The following is a 3,020-nucleotide window of genomic DNA, read 5'->3' as shown; positions in this document are numbered from 1 at the left end:
TATTATATATATATATATATATATATATATATATATATATATATATATATATATATATATATATATATATATATATATATATAGTATATATATATATATATATATATATATATATATATATATATGTATATATATATATATAACACGGTTAATCGCACATCTCCATAACACACGGTCAATTTCTTTGTTTTCTTTCTCTTTCATATGCCAGACTGAAGGGCAGAACTACGACAACGCTCCAATCATCAAGCGGATTTTGGAATTACGCCAAGAGAAGGCGCAAATGCTCGGCTATGATACGTACACCGATGTAAGCCCGTTTCCAATCAATTCAGCGTGCACGCACTTGCTGGCTATGTTTTACCTGCTGCGTTTGTATGTTGGAGTGGATACACATATACGTATATTTACTTCCGTATGAAAACTGCATACGTTTGTATGTGTGTATCTGATAACACGACCTTCATCAAGCGGATCTTGCAGTTCTGTCAAGAGAAGGTGCATATGCTCGGCGGATGATACGTACAGCGATGTGGCTGTGTTCTGTTAGTTCATTGCGCACTCAATGACCGACTGTGTTTAGTCGTCGCCTTTTTCATTTCAATTGAACATCGGGCATATGGATGATCGGCTATAGCCAGCAACCTGATGCAAGGTCGCGTGGACTTGGATAACCCATACATACACTCTGGCTGTGGTTTTTCGTATCGTTGTTCAAGAACTGGTTGTGCTATTATATATGTGTTTGTTGGCGTGTGTGTATGTTTTGTGTGCGTTTCACTGTGTGCATGTTTGTGTTTCACTGTGTGTTTGTTTGCGTTTCACTGTGTGCATGTTTGTGTTTCACTGTGTGTTTGTTTGCGTTTCACTGTGTTTGTGTGTGTTTCACTGTGTGTATAGGTGTGTTTGTAGAACAGAATATGTCTGCCTGAATATTTCTCATCGTACTTATATACCATCAATAGGAGGCGCAATTGCTCGGCTAATTTTGCGTTCACCGGTGTAAGATAGTTCTCGTTCGACTTACTCACTCACACATTCTAAGTCACAGATGATTCTGGAAGGAAAATGGCGAAGCATGTAAATAGTAGAATGATCTGTTGGTATCTTTTTAAATGCTCTTATCTTCTTTCTCCACTTAGAAGTCAAATCCACCCTCCGCTAATGCTACAGATGTCTTTGGCAAAAGCAATGGCGAGACACGCAATCAATGTGCAGAATTTGCGCTTGTATAGAATCAATCTCGAAAGATACCTAACGCCTACCCTGTGGCAATACAGATGTCACTGGCAAAGAAAATGGCGCAGAATGTAACCAATGTGAATGATCTGTTGGAACCCCTCTTTGCCGCATCGCGTCCCGCTGCCGTCAAGGAATTGGCGCAATTGAAAGAGTTCGCACAGCAGAATGGGTATGTTGGGTTACAATAGTAACACTTCGCGGCTGCATCTAGATATCACTCTTGCCGGTCATAGAATTGGCGCAATAAAAAGATTTCGCACAGCAGAATGGGTATGTTGGGTTGCCATAGTAACACTTCGCGGCTGCATCTAGAGGTATCACTCTTGCCGGTCATAGAATTTGCACAATTGAAAGAGTTCTCAGCAGAATGGGTATGTTGGGTTGCCATGGTAACACTTCGCGGCTGCATCTAGAGATATCACCCTTGCCAGTCGTAGAATTGGCGCAATAGAAAGAGTTATAGCACCAGAGTGGGTGTTTTGCGTGTAGTATTGGCATGTTGCTACACCTAGAGATATCACTCTACGACTGAACCACGTGAACAACGCCTATCGCACTCTCAGGTACAGCGGCGAGGGGTAGTAGGATGTATTATTGAGAGTCTACTGCAATGTTGCAATGATAAATCAGACCTGCTTGCGACCTTGTATTACAAGCTTCCCCGTCATATGTCATGTATGTACGCGATCGTGGGACCTGGTTTGAAACTACTATCGCACTTCTAGGCACAACAGTGAATCGTGGTTCTGTATCTTCTAGCATATATACCTCAATGATATATTTGACGTACATGCGACTTGCTATAGCAAGCTTTCCCGTCGCATGCATGTACTTAATCGTGAGAATTCACCGCAAAAACCGACAATAACACTTCTAGGCACAACGGTGACCTACAACTGTGGGATGTGTCTTACTGGGCCGAGAAGCAGAAATTGGTATGCTCTTTGCTCTATTTTTAGTACGTTCTCTAGTTTTGTTGCTTCGTTCGTTGATCTATCTTTGGTTGTTCTTGTCTAATTTCTGTATGCGATTTTTGGCACATGATTTGGTATTATTTTGGTACGTGATTTGGTTTTATCTTGGCACGTGATTTGGTTATATCTTGGCACGCGATTTGGTTTTATCTTGGCACGTGATTTGGTTTTATCTTGGCACGTGATTTGGTTTTATCTTGGCACGTGATTTGGTTTTATCTTGGCACGTGATTTGGTTTTATCTTGGCACGTGATATGGTTTTATCTTGATGCGTTCTAAAACCCACATCCACCCTTGACGTTGAGTGACTCAAAATAGTATATTTTGTCGTACATATATCATTCCAGTGTATGACATCCCGCGTATAGCACACTTATGCTTGATACATGCAAAAAAAAAATATAGTCAGCATATGCATTGGTATGCCTTTGTACCACATAGACGTACATACATCACCTCGCTATGCAAGTATCGGATACTCAAATTGAGACTGTCTCATACCACACAGGCACTATTTGGTCTGACGGATGAAGATCTCCGGCCCTACTTTGCACTGCCGAACGTTTTGGACGGGATGTTTGACCTCGCTAACGTATGAGATGTTTGTGCATATACACGTAGTGTGGGCATGGTTTGTATGAGATGTTTATGCATATGCACGTAGTGTGGGCATGGTTTGTATGCGATGTTTGTGCATATGCACGTAGTGTGGGCATGGTTTTCATCATATGTTTTTGCATAGGCGCGTAGTGTGGGCATGGTTTGTATGGAGACGTTTGTGCATACTGTCACGTAGTGTTGGG

General features: G+C 41.4%; 1 protein-coding gene across 1 annotated transcript in view; it reads left to right on the top strand.

Moving 5' to 3' along the window:
* SARC_06895 (hypothetical protein) overlaps positions 1-3,020 on the top strand; it is a gene marked incomplete at both ends in the record, with an annotated part of 12,135 nt that overhangs the window by 4,960 nt on the left and 4,155 nt on the right. The window contains 4 exons of the mRNA XM_014299178.1: positions 212-310; positions 1,281-1,411; positions 2,120-2,177; positions 2,726-2,809. Coding sequence (XP_014154653.1) covers positions 212-310; positions 1,281-1,411; positions 2,120-2,177; positions 2,726-2,809 — 372 coding nt within the window. The remainder of the gene's footprint in view (positions 1-211; positions 311-1,280; positions 1,412-2,119; positions 2,178-2,725; positions 2,810-3,020) is intronic.

The sequence above is a fragment of the Sphaeroforma arctica genome (assembly GCF_001186125.1).
Source record: "Sphaeroforma arctica JP610 unplaced genomic scaffold supercont1.516, whole genome shotgun sequence".
NCBI lineage: Eukaryota > Ichthyosporea > Ichthyophonida > Sphaeroforma > Sphaeroforma arctica.
The sequence above is the reverse complement of the archived record's forward strand: the minus strand, read 5'-3'. Positions and strand labels throughout refer to the sequence as shown.